Source organism: Dendropsophus ebraccatus, chromosome 2 (genome assembly GCF_027789765.1).
Source record: "Dendropsophus ebraccatus isolate aDenEbr1 chromosome 2, aDenEbr1.pat, whole genome shotgun sequence".
Lineage (NCBI taxonomy): Eukaryota > Metazoa > Chordata > Amphibia > Anura > Hylidae > Dendropsophus > Dendropsophus ebraccatus.
Window position 1 is genome coordinate 17,149,010 of NC_091455.1, and position 26,386 is coordinate 17,175,395.

The following is a 26,386-nucleotide window of genomic DNA, read 5'->3' on the forward strand; positions in this document are numbered from 1 at the left end:
TCAAAGTAATATACAAAGCTGCTCTACAATAGTGCATCACATGTAACATATAGCTGAGACATAACAATAGCTGTAATAAAGCTGCGATGGCCATAGATGACAGCGCACTGTGTTTTTTTTTCAGCCTGAGGAAAGTATGGCAGAGAAGGAAGTGTATGGTGAAGAATGGAATCCTCACTATATCCCATGCCACAGTAAGTAACATGGCATGATCACCACAGAGGCAAAAAAGAATGTCACAAAGTTATACAGATTTGTAAATTTCTTCTATTTAAAAAATCTCCAGTCTTCCAGTAATTATCAGCTGCTGTGTGTCCTGCAGGAAGTGGTGTACTCTCTCAAGTCTGACACAGTGCTCTCTGCTGCCACCTCTGTCCATGTCAGGAACTGTCCAGAGCAGCAGCAAATCCCCATAGAAAACCTCTCCTGCTCTGGACAGTTCCTTACATGGACAGAGGTGGCAGCAGAGAGCACTGTGCCAGACTGGAAAGAATACACCCCTTCCTGCAGGACATACAGCAGCTGATAAGATTTTTTTTGTAGTAATAATAAAACTAATAAAAAAGAATAAATGAGAAGATATCGGTTTTGTCATCACATTCGCCACAGTCTCCAGGTGCAGAAGAAGTTGTAATTTTTTTCAGTTTTTCTAGAAGGTGAGATGATAAGGTGTAGCAGCTGCGGGGACTTTAGCGCTCCCGGGAATATCGCGGTTATCTTGTCGGCAGTGGAACAGCGTCTGTGGTGTTTGCTGTGTTTAGGCTGATGATGCTACAAAGCAGAACCAAATAAATCTGCTCCTCCGAATGTGTCACATGTGCCGAGGAAAAAATATTTGCTGGCGTTCTCCCTGCCATCTCCGATCAGCAGCTGACGGGAGCTGGCAGACGCTCGGGCCTGACAACAATTAGCCAGTCACTCACACGAGCCGGGCGCGAACACGTTCTCGCTAAACAGCTGCTCATGTGGATAACATGCGGCGGGGTCCCGTCTTCTCGCTGTTATGCCAGGGTTATTGTCTGCTGCTGTAATAATCGTCTTCGGTGCGATGCGGTGACAGCGTGAGATCTCACTTATTGGGGGGGGGGGGGGGGGGGGGGGGGGCGCGAAATCGAATTCTTTACACATATATGCAATTTGCACATGTCATCTTACACTGGGGTCTTGACACAATGAGTGTTGTAATATGCTTTGCAGAATTTCTAAGCTTATTATCTCGGGCCTTAGGCTGAATTTTTACTGTATACCCTTCTTGAAGGGGCGTACATACAAGTAGAGGGAATTCTAACATTAAAGGGGAACTATCAGAAGGTTAGGCCAATCAAATCGGCTGATATATATGTGTCTTACCTTCCTCCTTGGCTCCGTTCCGGTGAGACCGTTAGGGTCACTGGGGCACCCGTTAGGAGCACTGCCCACCCCCATAGTGCCTGTCTGGCCCACCCACCACCGGCCGGCCAGGGATGGATCTGCACTATGGGGCGGGCAGTGCTCCTAACAGTCTCACCGGACAGCAGAGCAAAAGGCTAATTGCAATGGAACGATGCCGAGGAGGAAGGTAGGAGACATAGCTTCCTCCTCAGTGTCTCCTGTGCACTAGGGATATAGCAGCTTAGAATCATCCAACCTTCTGGTCGTTCCTCTTAAGGAGGCCTTCACACATACCGTATCGCAGTGGATTTCCCACACAAAATCCGCATGGTACAAATAAACGCACATAATACGCTGCTGTGGGAATACATTGCCATTGAGTTACATAGTAATCATCGCAGCGGAATTTATTACAATAAACTCGCAGTGTGAAATCTTAGGGTGCGTTCACACGTACAGGATCTGCAGCAGATTTAATGTCGCAGATTTGAATTGCTTTGAATCCGCAACTTCAAATCTGCACCATCAAATCTGCTGCGGATCCTGTACGTATGAACACACCCTAAGGCTAAATTCACACAGACGGATCCGCAGTGGATTTCTCGCTGCAAATTCGCAGTGAGATCCGCTGCGGATTCCTTCCCTGTAAAGTCTATGGGCAGACAAACTCGCAACGGGATGGATATCCCACTGCGAGTATGCCGGGAAACCGCCCCCCTAACCCCTGACCGGCAGGAGTTCATACATGACCTGCACCTGGGAACCCCTGAAGCAAGCCGGATCGTGGAGCAGGTAATGTATGAGCTCCGGCCTCCCCAGTATCCCCCTGCTTTACAGGGCAGGGATCCACTGCGAGAAATCCATTGCGGATCCGTCCGTGTGAATTTAGCCTAAAGGGGGGGTTATCCAGCATTAGAGAAAGCACCACTACATCCTTGCTAAACAGCACTACCCCAGTCCAGGGACTCAGGGGTGGGACAGTGCTCCAGGCCCCCATCGCTGCTCAGCTTTCAGCCCCAGCTGCTATCCACCACACTGGTACCTGATGCCGCTAACTTTAAACAGCCGTCTTGAAGGACACATCGGCCGCGGTCTGGGGGACACCTCTTCAGGCCACTACTGTCTGTCTAGAGCCAGCGGTGGGTGGGGCTTGCAAAAAGAGGCGTGGCTTATAAAACAGCGGTAGCAAAATTCGGTTATCATAATTGAGGTTAAATGTTCAGTTAATCGTGATGTTGATATAGTCCATAATCGCCCAGCCGTGCTCTATCTATAGTATGTATGTATACCTTGTATAGGGTGTGCAGGATCGGCGTTACTTGTTTGATTCCAGCTTGGACAACATCTGCTTGGGTTTTGTCAGCCTTCCCCCATGTTATAGCGGATTTCCTCCCACTCGTCAGTACGGCGCACTACTTAGGCTAATTGGTGTCCAGGGAGCTGGGGCCGCTGTATCGGGCCCTCCAAATGGTTCATGTTGGCCGCAGATGGTCTACACTGCTCTCTCTCTTATACTCCTTGTAGTCTTAATGGAGTCTTTACACTATATTTTTGTTTTTCTCTTGGCTGGCACGCAGTGCGGTCCGAGGCCGGCCTTTCATTATGCATTAACTCCACGCGGTGATAATGGGCCGTATTACACAATTACAAGAACAGCCGGAGCTCCCGAGCAAAAGGCGACTTTATTTTTCCACTGATTTTTAAATGTGTACCTGCGAGGCCACGAGGCACCACCATTATCTGCCGTAACTCGTAATAGACTTAAAAAAACTGCACTGCTGTAACATGCAACAAAACCAAAGGAGTCTTAAAGGGGGGTTCTATTTTTATGCAAATGAATTAACTTGACATATAGAGTGAGAGACTCGCACCTGGGATGTCTGTATTTCTTAATATGAAGGTGTTTTCTAAAGCATTGTCCTCCAGCTGCTGCAAAACTACAACTCCCATCTTGCTTGGACAGCCGGGCATGATGGGAGCTGTAGTATTGCAACAAGTGGAGAAACACTGTTCTAATGGAAGACACAGCAGACCCTAGGGCAGGTTGATGACTCTGTTGCCTGTAGCAACCAATCACAGTGCAGCTTTCATTTTTACAGGAACAGAATACAAATTGAAAGCTGCGCTGTGATTGGTTGCTTTAGGTAACAGAAGCAGTTTCTCTTTTCAACAACAACCAATCACAGCATAGCTTTTAGTTTTCAGGGGCACAATACAGAATGAAAGCTGCGCTGTGATTGGTTGCTGTGGGTAACTCGGCCTATCTTTGGGGGAGAATGATGAAGCTGTTGCCCATAGCAACCATTCACAACACAGCTTCAATTTTGTATTCTACTTTTGAAAACGAAAGCTGAGCTGTGATTGGTTGCTATGGACAACAGGAGCAGACTATTCTTTAAACAGCAACCAATCACAGCACAGCTTTCTTTTTTCCAGGCAAAATACTGCCATAGTGTCGTTGCTATGGGCAACAAATTAGTTATGGTTTTTCAAATTTTTTAAGAAAACCTCCCCCATCCCTCGTATTTTCTTTTCACCGCTTGCTGTCAGTGAATGGAAACGTCTCTGAGGTTAAAACCTGCCCAGCTGACCTGTATGTCAGCTCTCTGTAGAAAAGAGATGTGTACAAAGACTAGGTCGGACAGGACAGGTTTTCCGTTTCGGCTTCCATCACTAATAAGCAAGCAGAGATCTTACAGACTGCACCTTTAACCTGTTTCATTCTTCGCCGTCTTCAAGTTCTTTCTTTACACAATTTCCTTATTCCATTCACTTCTGTGAACACAGGAGGGTAAATCCCCCTGCCCGCAGCGAAGTCCTCCTTACCATTGTAAAACTACCCATCCCAGAATGCCTTGCTGCCCGGGAGTTCACCGGGGAGCGATCAGTGCTTGTGTATATATTATTTAACATCCTCTTTTGATGTAGGTATATATTATTTATGTGATTTGTGTATATCGACCCGTCTATGCATTGACATTATATATAGAAATTGGCAGCTATAAGCTTTAAAGGGAAAGTTCTCCAAAAATGTTTGTCTTTTAATTGAACTGGTACCAGAAATTTGTAATTTACTTCTATTAAAAAATATCCACTCTTCCAGTACTTATCAGCCGCTGTATGTCCTGCAGGAAGTGGTGTATTCTCTCCAGTCTGACACACTGCTCTCTGCTGCCACCTCTGTCCAGAGCAGGAGAAGTTTTCTATGGGGATTTGCTGCTGGACAGTTCCAGAGGTGGCAGCAGAGAGCATGGTGTCAGACTGGAAAGAATACACCACTTCCTGCAGAACATGCAGCAACTGATAAGTACTGGGAGACTGGAGATTTTTTAAATCGAAATCTGCCTAACTTTCTGACACAAGTTGATTTGAAAGAAAAAAAAAAACTTAGTGAACAACCCCTTTTAACTCTGCAGCTGTTACTCCTACTTTCCAGCATGCCATGTTGGTATTTGTAGTTCCACTAGAGCCAGAGCCCTGTGCTCTGCTGCTCCGGGTGTAAATAGAGTCATGTCTGCAAGGGAGTATGTTGTGTAACAGTGAATGGCTGACAGGAAGAGTTGACAGAGGACAAAAAGAAGACGAGGAGTTATGGTCTGAGCTTAGTTAGATGAGCCGGGTGACTAGGTGGGATGACTATGGTGGCTGCTAAGTATAACCTCTGTGGCGCCCTCTAGGTGCAGAGGATGTGTCATGTGATGACTTGTATATGGCAGTGGGTTTTATGGAATTATTCACCTACATAGCCAGCTGTGATGAGTGACGGATACTATTACATTGTGCCGAGCTGTCCAGCTCCCTCCTGGCCTTGAGGGTAATAACAGGACATATCCGCACGTCTCCATCTCTCGTCTGCCGGCTTTATCCTCCGGATAAAATCTGTTGCTCCACAACTCTTAATCCTTCCCTCGATGATTGGGATTATAGGTGACTTAGGATATTATACCCGGTGAATACTACAGCACTACCACTTGTGTCAATATTTGCTCTGCCATTGTGTTGTGCAGACGAACCCTGCGTTACGTCGCATGTTCTGGCGCTTATTCAGGAAAGAGCCGGAACGACTGTCACTACATGGATCACTTTCCACCAGCAAACAATGGGGTTAGGTCTGGAGAATGGATAGGGGGAGAGGCCGCTGCAGACAGCTGATCCAGCGTCAGTGATACAATCCATCTCCACTTCATGTCTACATATGAAATGAAGCTTGTTTACTTATCCTGTACGGATCATATTTTAGTGCTCTTGTGGCTTTTATTGAGCTCCTGAGCGCCCCCTCCAGGACTAGAGCCGGGCTGTTTGCCAGTAGTACACACACAGGACATCCCCCTCTCTGCTATACCAAGACATAGTGTTAGTAAAGGTGCACTCAACTAAGGGTGCAGGCTGATTTACACAGTACAGCATTTAGAGAGAGAAGGGGTTGCTGGTGCTTTGGCACTAGTATTTATGTAAGGGACAGCTGTCCTGTTTATGGGTGAGAGGATAGCCTTGATTTACCTTTCAGGAACAGGGAGGCTCATTTTCAGCAGGGTGGATGACTCCTCTTGCAGGCAAACAGCTTAGGCTTTCTCTGTCTCTTGCACATAGCACATGCTAAGCCCCTCCCTGACTTCCTGTGTCCTCTCCTTGTCTCCCTGTTACTGAAGACAGACTTGGCCTGACAACAGGCAATGGCCAGCAGTTATCAGGGAAGTGAGACACCTAGTGGCAAAGACTTTATTGCTATTTTTTCTGGGGTAAGGAGTACTTTTAGTTTACATATTACTTTACTTTTGTAAATACTGTACTTAAAATGAAATCTAGTGAGAGGAAAATGTTTTAATGCCTGATACAACGGCAGTGTTTAGTCAGTGAAAAAATTTAGGAAAGATTTAAAGGGGTACTGTGAAGAAAATAATTTGTTTCCATTTAACTGGCGGTGGAAAGTTATACAGATTTGTAAATTATTTCCATTAAAAAAAAATCTTAGGTTTTCCAGTACTTATCAGCTGTGGTATGTCATGCAGGAAGTGGTGTATTCTTTCCAGTGTCACACAGTGCTCTCCGCTGCCACCTCTGTCCATGTCAGGAACTGTCCAGAGCAGCAGCAAATGCCCATAGAAAACCTCTCCTGCTCTGGACAGTTCCTGACATGGACAGAGGTGGCAGCAGAGAGCTCTGTGTTTTAGACTGGAAAGAATACACCACTTCCTGCAGGGCAGACAGCAGCTGATAAGTACTGGAAGACTGGAGGTTTTTTATAATAGAAGTAATTTACAAATCTATATAACTTTTAGTTGATTTGAAAACTTTTTTGTGCTCCCGAGTTCCCTTTCTAGCAAGTTCCATCCTCATTATGACTGTTAAGCTTTCATGTGTCAGAACTGAGCGTTTCATTTCTATAGACACCTTGTTATGTGGGATCATTCTATGGATAGGAGGCTTTAGGTCCGGCATGTCTGTGATGTCTCTGATACTTATTCATTCTTCCAGTCCAATAGGCCACCCGCAAAACTCAACCTTCTCACCTGCCAAGTGAAGCCCAACGCTGATGAGAAGAAATGCTTCGACCTGATATCACGTATGTTCCCACTCCTCACTATTGTCCAGCATTGTCTGCTTTGTGTCTGTAAAGTATAATGGATTCATTCCAAATATCCTGCACAGTCCATAGTGTCTCCTGACAGAGCGTAGGCTGACATTGTACAGTGTATATATAATATAGAAAGAAAAAAGTTACATCACTGTGTACATACATTACATTACATATATCCTACTGATCCTGAGTTACATCCTGTATTATACCCCAGAGCTGCACTCACTATTCTGCTGGTGGGGTCACTGTGTACATACATTACATTACTTATCCTGTACTGATCCTAAGTTACATCCTTATGCTCCAGAGCTGCACTCACTATTCTGCTGATGAGATGACTATGTACATACATTACCCTATGTATCCAGCTCTCATCCTGAGTTACTGTATGATGTTTCAGAGCTGCATTCACTGTTCTTCTAGTATAATGTATTCAGTGACCTCACCAGCAGAATAGTGAGTGCAGCTCTAGGGTAAAATACAGGGTGTAACTCAGGATCAGCAATGTAATGTATGTACACAGTGACCCCACCAGCAGAATACTGAGTGCAGCTCTAGGGTAAAATACAGGGTGTAACTCAGGATCAGTAATGTAATGTATGTACACAGTGACCCCACCAGCAGAATACTGAGTGCAGCTCTGGAGTATAATACAGGATGTAACTCAGGATCAGTAATGTAATGTATGTACACAGTGACCGCACCAGCAGAATAGTGAGTGCAACTCTAGGGTAAAATACAGGGTGTAACTCAGGATCAGCAATGTAATGTATGTACACAGTGACCGCACCAGCAGAATAGTGAATACAGCTCTGGAGTATAATACAGGATGTAACTCAGGATCAGTACAGGATAAGCAATGTATGTACACAGTGACCCCACCAGCAGAATAGTGAGTGCAGCTCTGGATCAGTACAGGATACGGTATGTACTTAGTGACTCTGGTAGCAGAGCTGATTTTGCCCTTTAGTTGTGCAATAGGAGAAGATCAATAGTTAATTCTTGTCCATTATCCACTTCCTCTTGTTTTGCAGATAACAGGACGTACCACTTTCAGGCAGAAGATGAGCAGGATTATATAGCGTAAGTTTGTCTTCTATCAGACCCTGAATATAAGTGCGGAGACTCAGGGCCCTATTACACGGGACGATTATCATGCGAAAAATCGTTATATCGTTCAAATTTAAACGATAATCGCCCTGTGTAATTGCAGCCAACGATCAAAAAATCATTCATGTATCGTTGATTTAGATCTGAACCTAAAATTATCGTTAATCGTTCGCTGTAATTCCACATTCGTACGATCAAGTTCTGCATTTTTCCACTAATCGTTCGGTGTAATAGCACATTGTTGATTGTTTTGCTGGGATCAGATGGAGTAAACGATCATAGTAATGATCATAACTAACGACCATCGTTCTGTGTAATATGGTGAACGACTTCAGGTTAACAATAAAAAAAATCTCGTTTGCGATTGTTTATCATTAGTCGTTAAGTGTTAAAAATCTCTCTGTGTAATAGGACCCTCAGTCTGTAGCGGCGCTTTCCTGAGGTTTTATATTTAAGCCTTTGTCCTCTGTCGCCTCCTAGTGTATTCATGTCCTGGAATCACATACCGGGTCCATGGCTCTTCTGTCTCTATACTGGGAACACCTATGAGGCTGCAGTGATCACTGACAAACTCCTCTTTACTGTAAAAAAGAACTTTCCAGGTTTATTGAGATTAGTGTTTTATATAGTGATCTTAGTAAGAAGTCTGTCTGTCCATGCACCACAGTCTCACATCCATGTGTCTCCTTTTTGGATTGGGCATTATGCATATTGGATTTGGAGCTTTGTGGTTGCAGGTTCTCAATCAGGAGATCCAGCTGGTATATAGAGTCTTGCAGGCAGTGTCAAATGGGAAAACAGTATGCAAATTAGCTTTCCTCCAGAAGAATCACAAGTGATAGGTTGCGCCATCTATAGGTGGCTTCCAGTAAGTCGATGTTGTTTAAACCAACGCTCTTAGGGTACTATTACATGGAACGATAATCGGACGAATTGGGCCGATTATTGCTCCGTATAATAAATCCAACGATCAGCCGATGACAACGATTTTCGGCTGATCGTTGATATAGGTTAGAACCGGCGACTAACGATATACATTACCCATCCACGTTCCAGGGCTGCTCCTACCGTCCGCTTCTCCCCAGGTCCCGCGCGCGCTCTAGCTTCACAGCGGCCTGTCAGCTGATAGGCTGTAATTGGCTGAGCGGCCTATCAGCTGACAGGCCGCTGTGAAGCTAGAGCGCGCGCGGGACCCGGGGAGAAGCGGACGGTAGGAGCAGCCCTGGAACGTGGATGGGTAATGTATGCCAGTTTAGCAAGGGCTGCAAGGACATCGGTAACGATGTCCTTGCAGCTCTTGTTAAACGATTATTGGGCTGTGTAACAGGCCCAGTAAACGAGCGACGATCTAGCAGATCGCTGCTCGTTTACAGGTATTATCGGGCCCTGCTCGGCCCGTGTAATACCACCCTTAGATACACACACGTCATAGTGACATCTTCTTCCTATTTACAGATGGATATCGGTTTTAACAAACAGCAAAGAGGAAGCACTTAACATGGCCTTCCATGACGGTCAGAGCACTGGAGAGAGTAGCCTGGAGGATCTGACTAAGGCCATCATCGAGGATGTGCAGAAGACGCCAGGGAACGACGCCTGCTGTGACTGTGGGTCGGCAGGTGTGTGCCCGCTCACCCGTAATACTTTTACCACCTGCACCACAAGGGTTTTCATGTTAATTTTTTTCTTCTTTATATAACAATTCCCCCCCCCCCCCCCTCATGTTTAAAGGGATTGTCCTAAGAGTAAAAGTTATCCGCTAACTATACAGCGTAGATGGTAAAAACAAATCTTCCAATGCTCTCTGCCGCCACCTCTGTCCATGTCAGAAACTGTCCAGAGTGGGAGAAGTTTTCTATGGGGATTTGTTACTGCTGTAGACATCAGCATTAGAATAAATATCCAAAAATAGTTACGTTTTTTACATTAATAGATTGGCACCGGTGCGGGGATGCCGGTGACGTGGCCCTTTTTTTTTTTTTTTTTTTTTTAAACTGCTGCCTGTGTCCTGCACACGTCGCCAGTCTATCCCTGAGCACTGTCCTGGCACGGATGGATGTGGGTCTGCTGGCCCCCAGTGTAACAAACCCCCTCCCCTCTGTGACGCGACTTCATTGAATCTAATGGGAGATTGTCACTTTGGGCTCAGGAATAGACTACTGGGCGCGTGCGGGAACCGTGCAGCAGAAGAAAAAAAAAGAAATATGCTGGCGCCAATCCCTTTAAGGGGTTATTCAGTGCTACATAAACACGGCCACTTTTTCCCCTCTCGTCTCCAGTTTGGGTGGGGTTTCAAACTCATTTCATTGAAGTAAATGGAGCTTAATTGCAAACCACACCTGAACTGGAGACAAGAGAGAGGGGGAAAGGTGGCCATGTTTTTGTAGCACTGGATAATCCCTTTATTGTATAAAACCTAAAGTGATGGTACATTCGCTCTAAACCTACCTTTTTGGGTTGTCAAATTCTGTAATATCTTTTTGTTTGGCCACTATATCTTTATTTACCCCTGATTTAATCATAAACATTAAAGGACAACTCCGGCGGGACCCCCCCCAAAAAAAAACCACAGACACACACAGACACCATACTCACCATCCCTCCGGTGACAATCGCCACTCCATTCGCCCGCCATCCGCCTCACTGCCGTCCAGCGATGTCTCTGATTTCCGGGTCCTGGGGATGGAAAAGGCTGCCAGTGTGCTTGCGCACCGGCAGCCTTTTCATTGGCTGGAGCGCATCACATGGCTTCCAGCAACCTCAGCCAATCAGGGCTGACGAAGCTGGAAGCCATGTGATGCGCTCCAGCCAATGAAAAGGCTGCTGGTGCGCATGTGCACCAGCAGCCTTTTCCGTCCCATTCACTCTCTATGAAGACGCCGAGGAGGAAGAAGACCCGGACCGCCCCCCGGCTCTGACGTCGTTGTCACCAGATGCCGCCCGGGAGAAGAGGACCGTGACGATCGTAATAGGTAATGTATATATTCTTTAACTTCCGGGCGGGGGGGTCGGGGGTCCGAAAGTGGGGGAAGGGGGCCAGACCAGGTATTTAACCACATTACAACTTTACATTACTATTTTGGAAAATGTCAACTTGGCAGAGTGGTGTCCCTTGGTTACATAGTGTCCTGCGGGGACCATCAGTGATCAGCTGTGTTCTGTGGGGAGACCTGAGGGTATATTCTTTGCAGCGCCACCACAGGGGACATGAAGCATTACACTCTGCCCATTCATATTAAAGGGGTTATCCAGCGCTACAAAATCATGGCCACTTTCTTTCAGAGACAGCACCGCTCTTGTCTCCAGTTTGGGTGCAGGTTCTGTAACTCTGTTCCATTGAAGTGAATGGAGCTTAAATTGACTCTGTACCCCCAATCTGTCCCTCCCAAACCGCTTGTACCTTCGGATAGCTGCTTTTAATCCAAGATCTGTCCTGGGGTCCGTTCGGCAGGTGATGCAGTTATTGTCCTAAAAAACAACTTTTAAACTTGCAGCCCATGCCAAACGGCCGGGGCTTTGAATGAATATCTGTGCCCTAACTTTGCACCACCCCTCCGCCCCTTCTTCCCACTTTCTTCATTATTAGAAATGCCACTGGAACATTTCCTCCTGTCTGAACACTGCACAGGTGCGTTAATGATCCAGCCCATGTGCTGGACTGACACAGGTGATGAATAGGAGACAATCTGCCTGGAGCATTCCTAATGATGAAGAGGGTGGGGAGGAGGGACAGAGAGGGTGTGCCAGCCTAATGCATAGACGTTCTAAGCCCCGACTGTTGGGCACAGGGCTGCCAGTTTAAAAGTTGTTTTTTAGGACAATAACTGCATCACCTGCCGAACGGATCCCAGGACAGATCTTGGATTAAAAGCAGCTATCCGAAGGTACAAGTGGTTTGGGGGGGTCAGATTGTGGGTACAGAATCGCTTTAATTATAAACCAGTCCTGAACTGGAGACGAGCGGTGCCGAAAGACAGTGGCCATGTTTTTAAGAGGATGTCTGTATAATACAGCACTGGTCCTCCAGAGAGAGACGCTATATAATCACCTGGTGTAGAAATAAGGATATTCCCTAATATTGTGTAAATGGGTTATGTTGTGTCGCCTAAATGGACAGACCAGGAGTGTTGAGGGTGTTACATTCTATGCACGGCACATTGCGCTCTTCCTGCTCGGCCCATGTGACCACCAGGTCCACAGCCACCGTATAATTATCAATATCATCATCGCCTTTGTTTCAAGCGCTCAGTAAATTGAACAGTATAGGGCACACCTACGGAGACTGAAACTCTTTATTATTTGCACATTTTTCTCTCTATAGAATAGAAAATTACTCGGCGATAATTAGAACGTTACATAAATATGAAACCATAGCGTTCGCTCTTCAACAAGATGCTGTAATTTTCTACAGCTTAGCACTATAATAACCATAATGAATATAATTATCCCAGCAATGCTATGGGCAGATCTATTCATATGGAGGTTTGTAGCCGCAATAAGTGCGGCGAGCGGCGGAGAACAGACGGGTCACCTAGCTAGAGCGACGCCTGCAAGGAAAATAAGCATCCCGGGATAGAAGCGCTGCATTATGGGGGATCAATGGGGTCTTATGCAGCGACAACTGACAATTCATCAACCAGGCATGATGGGAATTGTAGTTTTGGAAAATGTTTGACACCTGTGAGAATGTATTCTCACTTTAGACTAGTGTTCCCCTTCCTGTGCTTCTCCAGCTGGTGCAGAACTACAACTCCGAGCATATTCTGACAGTCTTTGATGTTTTCTCACCATAGAGCTGTGCCCCCCAACTCATGGCTCTACAACTCCTGACAGCCGTCAATGTACATATTCCCTCCTGGGACCCCTATAGAGAGGAGGTACTCTCACCCAATGTTCCCCATCCCGTACTACAACTCCCACCATTTCTATCTTTTCCTATGCATAACATGAGCCAATGAGCAGGGAAAATCTGACACGTCTTTATATATTAGCTTTTTGTCCATTTCAAGGATGTGTATGTGCTGCCACCTGCAGGATAACACTGGCAATAACATATACAAATTCTGTGACCTAGTAATGGAGATCTCCAGGTTCCTTATTAAGAGTGCCACAGAGAAATTTAACCACAGCGCCATCTTCCTGTCAGTCAGGACATAGCTAGAGCCATAGTCGCTGGTATTGAGGGGGATGCCCGGATTTCTTACATTAGACAACATTGAATCTTTTTGTACAAAAATAACAGGTTGGTGACATTTTGCTATCCAGCACTGCTATGTAGAGTATGATATATTGCGCTGTTATTTGTACTATTTTTTTAGTGCTTCTTATACTGCTGTTTCAGTCCCCTGCCACCTAGTGGTGGGATCCATCTAATTTCTCTATGGGCCCTCTAAATCCTAGTTACACCCTGCTCTCCGTCCTCCTTGCTGCCTGTTGTCTGTGTTTTCATCCCTTTGTGACCTGTTTACCATTTCTTCCCACAGATCCTACCTGGCTGTCCACCAACCTAGGAATATTAACCTGTATAGAATGTTCTGGCATCCATAGGGAAATGGGGGTTCATATCTCTAGGATCCAATCTCTGGAACTAGACAAGTTAGGCACTTCTGAACTCTTGGTGAGTAAAAAATATTATCCCTGGTGGTGATGGGATATTGGTGGTGGTGATGGGGGGGGTCACTGAGGATTCGTAATGTATGTACACAGTAACCCCGCTAGGAGAGTTCAGCTCGGGAGTATGAACCAAAACGGATCCTTCAAGGACTTAGGAATCCCACAGTGATCTTCTAAAGTGCAAAGCGCAGGTATACAACTAGAATAGGGTAGTTAGTGGTATATTACCGCATTTGCGGTTACCAAATGTATAACTCCCAATATAAATGGTAATAAAAACAAATAATTTATTAATGGTAGCGACGCGTTTCGGCACTAGCATCCATAAGTGCCTTTCTCAAGCTCAAGTGCCTTTGAGGCTTGAGAAAGGCACTTATGGATGCTAGTGCTGAAACGCGTCGCTGCTATTAAATTATTTTTTTTTATTACCATTTATATTGGGAGTTATACATTTGGTAGCCGCAAATGCGGTAATATACCACTAACTACCCTATTCTAGTTGTATACCTGCGCTTTGCACTTTAGAATATCACTGTGGGATTCCTAAGTCCTTGATGGATCCGTTTTGGTTCGTGTATATACTCCACACGCTGTGTGGATGATCTTGTGCTGAGCTGCGGTATTGGATATATGCCTACAATAGTGTTGTGCCTATCATTTGCACAACACAATAAGGTGAGTGCATTGAGAATAATTCTCTGCACGGTTGTTTAATTAGCTATCACAATATTGCACTAGGAAGCGCCCTTTTTTCCTTCTTCTTTTTTTGCTACAGCTCTGGAGTATAATACAGGATGTAACACAGGATCAGTAATGTAATGTATGTACACAGTGACCTCACCAGCAGAATAGTGAGTGCAGCTCTGGAGTATAATACAGGATGTAACACAGGATCAGTAATGTAATGTATGTACACAGTGACCTCACCAGCAGAATAGTGAGTGCAGCTCTGGAGTATAATACAGGATGTAACACAGGATCAGTAATGTAATGTATGTACATAGTGACCCCACCAGCAGAATAGTGAGTGCAGCTCTGGAGTATAATACAGGATATAACTCAGGATCTGTACAGGATCAGTAATGTAATGTATATACACAGTGACCCCACCAGCAGAACAGTGAGTGCAGCTCTGAAGTATAATACGCAATAAGTAATATTAGGACATTTTTAACCTTATTTCTTTGCTGTGATGTATGTATGTATGTATGTCTTACTCTCTCTGATCCTCCCTGTACATGTTGTACTTGCTTACAGCTGGCCAAGAATGTAGGAAACAATAGCTTCAATGAAATTATGGAAGGGAATCTACCTTCGCCGTCACCAAAACCTTCTCCTTCCAGCGATATGTAAGTATCGTGGGATGGTGTAATATATATGTGAGTGTGTGTGTGTTGGTGTGTATATATATATATATATATATATATATATATATATATATGAGTATGGGGAGTTACTAGCGAAGATATTCATCTAAATATATATAAAACCCTCTCCCTGACAGGACTGCACGTAAAGAATACATCACAGCGAAGTACGTGGAGCACAAGTTCTGCCGGAGGATGTGCTCTTCAGGGGCTGAGAAGCAGAGCGAGCTGCTGGAGGCTGTGAAATCAAGGGACTTACTTGCACTAATCCAAGTCTATGCAGAAGGAGTCGAGATCCAAGAACCACTGTTAGAATCGGGGCCGGTAAGGCGGATGACTCTTACAGTGTTCAGATTGCAGTATTTTAAAAGGTTATCGAGTATTTGAAAAATATGGCTGCTTTCTTTCTAAAACCACTCCACCCCTGTCCTCCGGATGTGTGTGGTATTACAACTCCACTCACTTTAGTGATACTGAGCTGCTAAATCCACACACAATATGAGGACAGGAGTAGCGCTGTTTCAGGAAGAAAGCAGCCATGTTTTTCTAATCCTACCTACCTGTCATTAAAAATAACTTGTGACCTGTCATTGGGCATGTCAAAGTTACTGATCATAGTGGGTCTCACTGCTAAGACCCGCTGTGATCAGGAGATCTAACCAGGGAGAGAGCTTGGCAGCAGTGCAGTCCACTTGCCGGCCAGCCACTTATTCCAACAGTGTAGTCTCATAGAGTTCCATTGTCAGTGGAGTGGATCACGCTGCTGTGCGCTCTCCTCAGTTATATCTCCTGATCACAGCGGGTATCACTGGTAACACCTGCTGCAACCAATAACTATTTACATGTGAAAATCTTCTTAATGATAGGTACTGTTTAATGTTAGTACGGGGGTGTCTTTGTTTTGGCCTCACCTTCCACTAATCATAGCTCCTCAGGGGAGGTCCCACGGCTTGCCGCTCATGTAGTCACTGAAGCAGAAATGTGTAGGATATGTATACTCAATGAAGATTTCTGACCAGGTACGTGTCTTGTTGTTTCCCGCAGGAGCCTGGTGAAACAGCTCTTCACTTTGCAGTGCGCAATGCTGACCACGCTTCCCTTCCCTTAGTTGACTTCTTAGTACAAAACTGGTGAGAATTGTTTTACTATCTTTTTATTGATTAGAAAACTTGTCATATGTTATTGTTAGGGCGCCCATCCAGAAGGAGACTTCAGCAAGTGTTAAGCTTCTCTGCAGCGCCACCACAGGAGAAATAAAGCATTACACAGTTCTCACTGATACCAATGAGTTGTCCATGTAATTCATGGATAAGCAGAATCCTCCAGAGTAGGGGGCGCTGGAGGACTCTAAACTGGAACCTTCGGCCCTCCAACTATTGCAAAACTACAATTCCTATCATGCCTGGACAGCCAAAGCATTATGGGAATTGTATTTTTGACACCGCTGGAGGGCTCTGAGGTAGATGCACACAAAAACATTCACTGACAGCAAGTAGAGATGCTAAGGACGAATCAGCATATTGTGTAGCGTTCTCAGTATGGTAGATCAGTGCGGTCGGTGTCTTCTCTTATATGATGTGACTGTTCATCTCTTGTCTTTATCCACAGTGGAAATTTAGATAAGCCGACTGGAAAAGGCAACACGGCGCTGCACTACTGCTGTATCTACAATAAGCCTGAATGTTTGAAACTGCTTCTGAGGGGAAAACCAACTATTGACCTGGGTGAGGAGAGCGGCCATGTCTGCAGTGTGATGCCAGTGCCAGACCATCTATTTCTTGTGTCTGATGACCCTTTTAGTACTTAGATGTCTTCATCAATAGTGACTGCAGCATGTAAGCTGTTAGACCAGGGTGGGGAGGGGGCCACTGTCACCCATGAGTCCCTCCTTGGCTTGGCTGCCAGGTAGTAAAGGGCTTCTGGTCTGCCATACTTGTACTCATGTCTGGATGTAATAGGTCTGCACTCACAGTACAATGCACCACACTATAGAAGTATTGTAGCAGCTGCACCACCTAGTGGTCAAGTCCCAGACTGAGATTTAAAAGATAATATTTTTATAAGTCCTAAGAAAATAACAGAAAAAAAAACACTTTTCCCATTTACAGTATTAAAAAAAAAAGCTTACAGTAAAAAACTGAGCTTAAAGAATTGTTCACCAAATTATTTTTTTTCTTCAAAAAGAATTGGTGTCAGAGATTTGTAAATTACTACTATAAAAAAAAATCTCCAGTCTTGCAGTACTTACCAGCTGCTGGATGTCTTGCAGGAAGTGGTGTATTCTTTCCAGTCTGACAGAGTGCTCTCTGCTGCCACCTCTGTCCATGTCAGGAACTGTCCAAAACAGCAGCAAATCCCTGTAGAAAACCTCTCCTGCTCTAGACTGAAAATAATCCACCACTTCTTGCGGGACGTACAGCAGCTAAGTACTGGATAACTTGAGATTTTTTTTTTAATAGAAGTAAATTACAAATCACTGGCACCAGTTGATTTAAAACAATTTTTATTATTATTTTATTTTGTTTTTTTTTATGCTGAACTATTCCTTTAAAAATACTGATGCAAGTGGACATCACCTTTTAGGAAGGTTTTTTTCTGTTCTTGATGAAAAAATTAGTGGATGGTTTACCTCCTTGTATTGTATTTTTTCCTCATAAATCTGGGGTATGCCTTCTATAACTAGCTTGCCTCCATCATACTGCCCCCATATACAACGCCATCGGACCTCCCTGCAGACTCTGTGATTACAGTTAGGGGTCTTCCATAACTGGTGGTCACATATCTGTATAGATCGATAGCTTTCTGTCTTTTCTTGCAGTAAACCAGATTGGTGAGACAGCGTATGACATTGCGAAGAGACTGAAGGCAGCGCAGTGTGAGGAGCTGGTGAGTGGGGGCGCTCTGTGCTACACTGGGGGCTATGGTTTCTGTATAATGCTCCTCCATCTTGTAAGTTTCCTGATACCCCTCTGTATACATGCACTGATCCTAGCCTTGGATGATGGGAGTTACACTTACTGCTGATTTCTATACTTTTTTAGCTTTCTCAAGCCGCGGCTGGCAAACTGAATCCCCACATCCATGTGGAGTATGACTGGAACCTGCGGCTGGAAGAGATCGACGAGAGTGACGACGACTTAGACGATAAGGTGACACATCTGTATATCTGACTACTTTCTGTTTTCTGTGAATGATGCGTCATAATCACACACAATACACGTTACTGGTTGCATCAAGCCCATGCTCAGATATTAGACCTCACTCATGTCTTATCATTTTTATTTTTTTTCTTCTTTTTATGAAGCCAAGTCCAATAAAGAAGGAGCGTTCCCCCAGACCCCAGAGCTTCTGCCATTCCTCCAGTATCTCCCCTCAAGACAAGCTATCGCTGCCAGGCTTCAGCACTCCGAGGGATAAGCAGAGACTGTCTTACAGCGCCTTCACTAACTTCATGTCCACCAGCACGGACTCCCCAACCTCCCCCATCACGGACGCCCCTCCGCTGCCCCCCAGGAACGCAGGCAAAGGTATGTTCACAGAGATGGATGGTGTTGGGTCAGGGGTCAGGCTCCAGTCCATCCACAGTGGGTGGTTCCTCTCTGGTAGTTAAAGGGAACCTGTCACCACCCGTGCCGGGGTGACAGGCTCCCGACCCCCCGTTAGAGCCCCATATACTTACCTAATCCCGCCGGGTCCCGCTTCTGGATCCGGTCGGGTGACGGAGATCTCAGCCGCTGCAGCCCGGCGCGCGCGCTGAGAGATGAGTCCAACGCTCATAGAGAATGACGGAGCGCTGGACTCTCCTGTCATTCTCTATGGGTGTTGGACTCATCTCTCAGCGCGCGCGCCGGGCTGCAGCGGCTGAGATCTCCGTCACCCGACCGGATCCAGAAGCGGGACCCGGCGGGATTAGGTAAGTATATGGGGCTCTAACGGGGGGTCGGGAGCCTGTCACCCCGACACGGGGGGGTGACAGGTTCCCTTTAAAGGGATATTCTGCCTTACCCAATATATTGTATTCTTTGTATAATGAAAAAACAGGGTACACCTAGTTCTTTTGTAATTGACAGTTTTAAAGACCTCTGCTTGCTGTACTCTATGCATCATTGTTATTGCATTTAAAGAGTCATTGTCATTAAAAAAAAAATCATCAGGCATGTGAAAAGATATTGATTGTCTCAGCTTGGCGATCAGGAAATAGAGCCGGCTGTGCTATCTGTGCTATCTACTCCCTGCCTGCTTAGTAATTCTAACTACCCCATTATAGTCTATGAGCGGCTGGGGAGTGGATGGCACAGCTGCCACGCTCTCTCCCCGGCTGTATCTCTTGATCGCAGCACGTCTTGGCAGTAAGACCTGCTGTGATCAATAATTTTTCACATGCCTGATGACAATGGCGATATTTTTAATGACAATAACTCTTTAAAGGGATGTTGGCAGGTGAGGACATGCACCTTCATAAGTTAGAGGGGGCTGTCAAGCACCAGTTTCTGTTGTGTTACAGATCTGATATAAACAGAAGCCTCCAAATGATGAACTTGTCTCAGTGTAGTCAGTGCAACGCAGAATATCAGTGTTCTTAAAAACCACAAGGAAAGTATGGGTGAATGTCCTCAGGCCAACGCATTTTGGACAGGATCCCTGTCCTTTGTCATGGTTTAACAATATTGTGAGCAGAAGCCAGTCAGTCAGTTCCACATCTGTTACCTTAATTCAAAAGATTAAATTCTTCCAGTACTTATGAGTTGCTGTATGTCCTGCAGGAAGTTGTGTATTCTTTCCAGTCTGACAGAGTGCTCTCTGCTGCCACCATGTAGAAAACCTCCCCTGCTCTGGACAGTTCCTGACATGAACAGAGGTGGCAGCAGAGAGCACTATGTCAGACTGGAAAGAACACACCACTTCCTGCAGGACATACAGCAGCTCATAAGTACTGGAAGACTGAAAATTTTTAAATAGAAGTAATAAATAAATCTATATAACTTTCCAACACAAGTTGATATAAGTCAATTTTTTTATGTAAAATATCCCTTTAAAACACTATTGACATTGGAATGTTGCATAGCATGGTTAGTATAATTTTTATGTATGCTTTTCTAGTTCCATCTGGTTCTACATCCGCCCTCCCTTTAAACACCCAATCCCCTAGTGGCAGCTCCACTTTATCTAAGAAGAAAGCTCCTCCCCCACCCCCTGGACACAAACGAACGCTCTCCGATCCGCCAAGCCCGCTACCTCATAGTAAGGGCTCAGTACCCTGGGGTGAGTTGTGACGTGAAGGTGATGGACCTTACCCCGTCCCCGGACTGTGTGTCTCTGCTTTCATCTTTATTTCCAAGGATATTCTTTACTTTCCTGCTCAGATTCCTGCTCCTGTACAGCCAGGTCTTACAAGAAAAGATCTTTCTCTTGCCCTGTGCCCTCTTATTGGGACTATTGAAACCTTGTTCCTTCCCACCATAAGCAGAGAGGTGCCTATGAACAACACATCCCATTATGGTGATAGCTTCTGCCCTTTCCGTGACCCATGGGCCCATGCACCATGCCCTTGTATAATAACAGTGCAGTTCCTCTGGGCGGGGTCCTGCCAGCCGATAGTAAATGTACAGAGGCGGACAGCGCCGTACATTGTGTAGTGGCCATGTTGGGTTACTGCAGGATAAGAAGTCCCTATGGTTCCCTGTTACACCTCGCCAACATTACATCAGACAACAGGTTATTATTCTATAGCAGTATTATGGTGAGGATTGTAGTCCAGCAGCTGAAGAGCCACAGATTGAAGACCACAGCTCAATAGCAACAAAGTTTGCAGGCCACTCGGCTGTACATTGCAGAACTATCACTATAACCTGTCCATTTCTGTCCTGTGGGCCTGAGATCTCTATAATTCCTGCTGCTCCCGCTCATGTCGTGTATGTCCCAGAATCCTTTACTATTCTTTGTATTGTAAATATTCTCTGCTGACATTTCTGAGCTGTGAAATCACTGGGGATCCAAAGATGTGTAAACCGAGTTGGGGAGTTTATAAACGGACAGGGAAAGCTATAAATACGTCTATTTTAGATGAACCAAGTTTGTATTGAGCATCGGTTTCCTATAGAAAAGTTTTTCCGTTGTGGACAAGTTGTAAACTACGTATGACATGCACATTTCCATTGGAGACCTAATAAACTATAATACTGCAGAGACTAGATAGAAAAGGTAGAGTACAATGCTACTCCAGCGTATATAGAAAAATTAGAGTACAATGCTGCTGGAGACTAGATAGGCTGGTGGACTAGATTACTACTAGATAGGCTAATGGATTAGAATACTTCTGAAGACTAGATAGACAGATTACAGTATTAAGTCCACTGTAAAAGGTAGAGTAGAAAACTGCTGGAAACTAGATAGAACACATACTGCTTGAGACTTGATAAACAGATGGACTACAATATTGCTGGAGACGATAGAGTAGAGTACTACTGGAGACTGGATAGGCAGATAAACTTGAATACTGCTGGAGACTAGATAGGCAGGTAGGTAAGTGGGCTGATAGGATAGAATACTGCTGGAGACCAGATAGGCAGGTAGGTAAGTAGGCTGATGGGATAGAATACTGCTGGAGACCGGGTGGTCAGATAGATGACAGTACTTGCTGGAAACTAGATTATAACCATTCCACTGTAAGGTGAAGGCTGCTGTTACTACTCCTACATAAGTTTCCCCTTTTCTTCTGAGCTTCTTAATCACATTTTATCTTCTATGTTAAAGGGTCTTGTCTATTCCGTTATAACTCCTCTTTGAAGCATGAAGCATCTGAACGATGGGACCCCCTTTGTCATATTCACTAGTTGTATTTTCGTCATTAGGTAATGACACAGGACACAGCCCAGGAGAAAAATCTCTGAATAAGTTTGAGAGACTGACTCACTCCGCCAGGTGAGTGCTATAGAGTTATACTGCTGGAAACTAGATAGGCAGGAGAGTATACCATTCCCAGCACCGAGGCCATAATAACTGATTGTTTTACCCCCTATATGAATTATACCACTGTCAGCAGTATGGATATAATGACTGAACCATGGGCTTGTTGTGCTGCTGGAGACTAGATAGGCAGGATTATACCACTCTCAGCAGTGACAACATAATGACTGATTTGATAAGCTTGTTGTAGTGGATAAGACGCGTCAGACAGGATTATACCACTGTCACAAATGAGGCTAGAGCGACTGAATGATGGGTTTGCTGTTTCCAGGAGTGTCAGGTGTCCTGGAGAAATTCCCTTTATCTATGAGAACAGTTTAATATCTATTTACCATTATGATCTATTTTTTTCTTTTAGCACCGGAACCACAAAAACTACATTAGGGCCCAGAGTTTTGCCAAAACTACCTCAAAAAGGTAAGTCCCATCACTCATCCCAGAAAATGAAAAATAATTTGTGGAAACCACATGGTGCAGTTGTAAAGTAACAGAATTTATTACTTATAAAATTGATTGTTCTTTAAGTCACAATTATAGCCAAACATAATGTAACTAACCTAATAGCAAAAACACCGTCATGTAGCGCACTTGTCTTCTATTCAGTGCAGAGAGAGAAAAAAAAAGTAAGTGAACCTTTTGAAAAAAGTTACAGTTCTAGGCAAAACAATGTAACTAGTTACACAGGGAGAGCGGTTCTGTTAATTGTGTACACTGAGTAAACCTCCACAGTGCAGGGGAAGTAAACCTCCACAGTGTGTGTGGGGGGGGGGGGGGGGGGGGGGGGGCGGTCAGGGATAGGTTAAAAAAAAAAAAAAAAAAGGTAGAAAAAGAAAGGTAGAAAAAAATAGTGCCAACAGATTCGGAGACAAAAATCAGACATAACAAAGATACACATGTAATTATCGAGCCCTAGGGCCCTGCTCGCTAGAACTTACCGACTATGAGGAGAAGATGGAGACAAAAGGGAGAAGGGACCAAAGTGCTTTATTGTTACTATGGTCCGGCCATCTGTATAAATCCGTAGTTACTGCCATATTTGGACGATAATCGCTTTGTGTAATAGAAGACACCGATCAGCTGAAATGCACAGTGTTGGCTGATCATCGTCTTTCAAGAGGCTGAAACGGCAACGATCAGCCTAGCAACGATCTGCTGCCGCCGCTCTGTGAGGTATGGGCCACTGTAGCTGACCGCTGTTATCTCCTATGGGCTACGATCTAAAGCCGCCCCTGACCCCGCAGCTCCTTGTGCCCCCGCCACTTACCCACTCGCTACTGCGGGGAGCGAGGAAAAGACTTGGGTCTTAGATGGTTACTTGTTTTCTTTTCAGCCTCCCCTTTCCCGCCCCACTTGCTCCACGTCTAATATTGCAGGGATAAGGAGGTAGTATGGGGGTTTATGAGGTTATTGTATTGTTGCTGTAGTACTAGTGTACAGGGCCATCCCTGCAGCTGATTAATCTTTTTTTTTGGGGTCTCCTTTAAAGTGGCTCTTAGAAAAATAGACACCACTCATCATCTCTCTATGGAAAAATACAACCAGCAGCAACCGGACTTCTTCCAGAAATCCCCGCAGCCCGGAGACTTGCCTCAGAAGCCACAACTTGCCGATCTTCCTCCAAAACCGCAACCTTCTGAGTTCACGCAGAAGCCGCACGTAGGAGATCTACCGCCAAAGCCTGGAGAACTGCCTCCTAAACCTCAGCTAGGAGACCTGCCACCCAAGCCACAGCTAGGAGATCTACCTCCCAAGCCACAGCTAAAGGATCTTCCACCCAAACCCAACCTGGCAGACCTGGTGCCTAAGACGCCCCTAGCAGAGACGGTGCCCAAACCTCAGACCCCAGAGGCGAACCAAAATTCTCAGCCAGCCGAGGTGATTCAGAACTCGCAGCCAGCCGACCACATGCCTGTCCAGAAACAGGGCTCAGAAGCTTCCAGTGATGGGCCCCCTCCTCTTCCAGAAACACCGGTGCCACTTCCTCGCAAAATCAACACAGTAAGTGTTCTCCTCAGGCTTCACGTCTAGGAGTTCCCAGGGTTTGGTTATGGAACCTGCTGTATGTTCCTTTATAGGGTCTTCTGTAAATGAAACTTATTCAGTCTGTAATGAGAAGGATATACTTCCTTCCTGAGCCCTTCATCTTGCGATAGATGCAGATCCCAGTGATGTACGGATGGCAATACCCCTTTATAAGGGCTTAATAGGTTTCCAATGTGGACCTTCCCCAACCCTAAATCAGGTAAATTCAAGGGGGCACAAGAAATGGGCCCTGAAGGAGCCCCTTCAACAATCCTCAAACCTGGACTTAAAGGGGTATTCTGAGCAAATTGTAAACTTCCCTTACTGCCTCTCTGAGCCATGAAACAGTAACAGCACATACTTGCCCCCCTTCGCTCCTCCACAACTCCTGTTGTCACATCTTCTGGTGACATTGCACTGCTTATGATTGTACATTTTATATATTAAAATGATCTGGTAATACTGTCGTTTTCAGTCTGACCACTAAGCGTAAAGTGTCACTGTAATTTTTTTTTTTTTTTTTGCAGAAATCAATAGTCCATGGGATTGTAAGAAACTTTGTAATTGGGTTTATTAGGCAAATATGCCATTATCTGCATTCAAAAAGACTTTCCTCAGGTCCCCCCCCCCCCCCCCCACTCCTCTCTCTTATTCACTGCTCATTATCAGGAAATTATGTGTTGTTGCATCAGACGTGCCCCTGTCTGTTCTATGGAGAGGGGAGGGGGGAGGAAGGAGATTAGTCAGCAGCAGAGAACAAAGGATTACAGAGCAGGACCTGTCTGAAAGCCTCTATTCAGAGGTCAGAGAGGTCAGTGCTGACTCTAGAGGAGATAGCCGGTGATGTAGCTGTAAATTAACTCTTTGTTGTCCTGTTTTGGTGCCTAATCTCCCTCCACCCCTCCCCTCTCCATAGAGAACAATGATGACGGGGGAGAGCTTCAAACTACTTTCTCATGATAAAAATGCATTTTTTTAAGTTAATAAACCCAATTACAAAGTTTCTTTAAATCGCCTGGACTATTGATTTCTGCAAAAAAAATAATTAAACGACAGTGACACTTAGTGACACTTAAAATAAGCTGAGAGTTCCTGTTCTGTACTGATAGTTTCCCAGCAGTGTCCTCCATATCATCACAGACAGAAAAAAAAATTAAAAGTGACGGCAGTATATAGAAAACACAGACAGGAGAACTTTGAAAAGTGACAACAGTATATAGATAATAGACAGGAGAACAGTGACAGCTGACACCAGTATATAGATAACACTGACAGCAGCACAGTGACAGAGGACACCATTATATAGATAACTCATACACGTGTGCAGTGACAGGTGACACCAGTATACATATATATATATATATATATATATATATATTATCTATCACATCACAGGAGTACAGTGACAGGTGATTCCAGTATATTTATATATATATATATATATATATATATATATATATATATATATATATATATAAATATAAAACACAGTACAGTGACTGGTGACACCAGTGTATAGATAACGCTGACAAGAGTACAGTGACAGGGGACACCATTATATAGATAACTCAGATAGGTGTGCAGTGACAGGTGACACCAGTGTGTGTATGTATGTATATATATATATATATATATATATATATATATATATATATATATATATATATATATATATATATATAGATATAGAGAGAGAATTTAACAGTACAGTGACAGGTGATGCCTATATATATATATATATATATATATATATATATATATATATATATATATATATATATAATATATATAAACACAGTACAGTGACAGCTGACACCAGTATATAGATAACACTGATGGCAGCACAGTGACCGGTGACACCAGTGTATAGATTACGCTGACAAGAGTACAGTGACAGGGGACACCATTATATAGATAACTCAGATAGGTGTGCAGTGACAGGTGACACCAGTATATATATAACACAGGAGTACAGTGACAGGTGACACCAGTATATAGATAAGCCAAAAAGAGCCAGTTGAACCTCATTTAAGAGTATCAAAACACAGGACTAGCCAGATTTCCCTCCGGGAAGGACCCAGCCAAGGGGTGGCTCCTGTAGGGAAACCACCTAAACCACCATATTAAGTGGCCCTATAAGTCAATGTAATGACAAGGGATAAACCAAGGCCAGGTATCCATCCACAGACAGCTGTGTCGGGGTGTTGCCCCTCATCAGTGTGGAGCAGGATTTTGTCTGGAGGGATATCTGGCTAGTCCTGTGTTTTGAGAATCTTAAATGAGGCTCCACAGGCTCTTCTTTTGCATATTCATGTTTCCCAGGGAGCAATGCACCTAGGATTTCACTGCATTGAGTGCT

At 44.7% G+C, this 26,386-nt stretch overlaps 1 protein-coding gene across 3 annotated transcripts in view; it reads left to right on the top strand.

Annotated features, from left to right (window-relative positions):
- Window positions 1-26,386, top strand: part of ASAP1 (ArfGAP with SH3 domain, ankyrin repeat and PH domain 1) — a 151,946-nt gene that overhangs the window by 119,933 nt on the left and 5,627 nt on the right. For 2 of the 3 annotated variants that reach the window (XM_069957090.1, XM_069957091.1), the window contains 16 exons: window positions 125-194; window positions 6,847-6,934; window positions 7,984-8,032; window positions 9,515-9,678; window positions 13,543-13,676; window positions 14,930-15,021; window positions 15,177-15,363; window positions 16,084-16,169; window positions 16,648-16,763; window positions 17,858-17,925; window positions 18,081-18,188; window positions 18,344-18,566; window positions 20,140-20,301; window positions 21,891-21,960; window positions 22,364-22,422; window positions 23,492-24,003. In XM_069957090.1, coding sequence (XP_069813191.1) covers window positions 125-194; window positions 6,847-6,934; window positions 7,984-8,032; window positions 9,515-9,678; window positions 13,543-13,676; window positions 14,930-15,021; window positions 15,177-15,363; window positions 16,084-16,169; window positions 16,648-16,763; window positions 17,858-17,925; window positions 18,081-18,188; window positions 18,344-18,566; window positions 20,140-20,301; window positions 21,891-21,960; window positions 22,364-22,422; window positions 23,492-24,003 — 2,188 coding nt within the window. The remainder of the gene's footprint in view (window positions 1-124; window positions 195-6,846; window positions 6,935-7,983; window positions 8,033-9,514; window positions 9,679-13,542; window positions 13,677-14,929; window positions 15,022-15,176; window positions 15,364-16,083; window positions 16,170-16,647; window positions 16,764-17,857; window positions 17,926-18,080; window positions 18,189-18,343; window positions 18,567-20,139; window positions 20,302-21,890; window positions 21,961-22,363; window positions 22,423-23,491; window positions 24,004-26,386) is intronic. The other variant, XM_069957092.1, reaches the window with a different exon arrangement.